This window comes from Sparus aurata, chromosome 10, assembly GCF_900880675.1.
Source record: "Sparus aurata chromosome 10, fSpaAur1.1, whole genome shotgun sequence".
NCBI classification, from domain to species: domain Eukaryota; kingdom Metazoa; phylum Chordata; class Actinopteri; order Spariformes; family Sparidae; genus Sparus; species Sparus aurata.
In genome coordinates, this window is record NC_044196.1 from 2,814,291 (window position 1) to 2,815,325 (window position 1,035).

Consider the following 1,035-nt stretch of genomic DNA (forward strand, 5'->3'; position numbering starts at 1 on the left):
TGAAATCTCCTCCAACTCATGAACCATGTAGTCCTGAGAGCAATGGTTATTCAAATGATTGCCACAAACATACCACTCTTTCAAGAAGTCAACCAGTTGCCAGTCAGCTTAGACATGTCCTGGATGGATGATGGAAGGGGCATTAAGGAAACACTGAGAAGGAACAGTGCAAATTATCACCAAAGCTGTCCTTCTGTCAAACCTCACTGTTCTATTGAAATAAAAAAAATCTATACAAAAAAACAAAAAACAAAATGACAAACCTGGGAGGTGTGTCCTGGTATAGTTCAGTTCAAACCAGTGATCATTTCCTATTCATTTTAAATATTCTATTGATATAAAATGTATCAAATGTAACAAAACAAACAACCAAACTTTTGGAAATTGGCGGCCATATTGGATTTTTTTGTGTGGCTAACGGGCTTTTTGGAAAAAGTGGTTCCCAAAGAATATTTGTGCCAAGTTTGATGCTTGTATCACAAAGTGAACGATTATCTCACTAATCTGCCGGACTATTGTGGGAAGCATTTAGGAACTTATGCAAAACTGAAACTGCATGAGAAACTTCACTCAGAGCGAGACAAAGCGTTTCTCTGTGACGTTTGCTGCAAAACGTTCTACACGATAGGTGAGCTGAAGGTTCACCTGAAGACGCACACCAAAGTGACGATCACCTGCACCGAGTGCGGCAAGGGCCTGTCATCTAAAGAAGCTCTGAACAGACACATGATCATCCACGCCGGGGAGAGGCCGTACCAGTGCTCAGAGTGCGGCCTGCACTTCAATCGCATGAGCAACCTCACCGCACACATGAAAATCCACACGGGCGTCAAATTGTATGTCTGCGGGGTTTGTGGGAAAGCTTGTGCTCGCAAGACGTATCTGACGGTCCACATGAGGACGCACAGCGGAGAGAGACCGTACGAGTGCACCGTCTGTGAGAGAGCCTTCAGTCAGAGCCACTGTCTGAAGACTCACATGAAGAGCCACCAGGAGGTGGAGAAGGTAGCGGAGGACGGACTCAAGTCCACCTGA

The 1,035-nt window shown here is 45.0% G+C and overlaps 1 protein-coding gene across 1 annotated transcript; it reads left to right on the forward strand.

The window, feature by feature from the left end:
* The first annotated feature begins 254 nt into the window (after positions 1-254).
* LOC115590355 (zinc finger and SCAN domain-containing protein 22-like) lies at positions 255-1,035 on the forward strand. Its single transcript, XM_030431704.1, has 2 exons — positions 255-270; positions 629-1,035. Exons 1-2 carry the CDS (start codon positions 255-257, stop codon positions 1,033-1,035), a joined length of 423 nt encoding a protein of 140 aa, XP_030287564.1.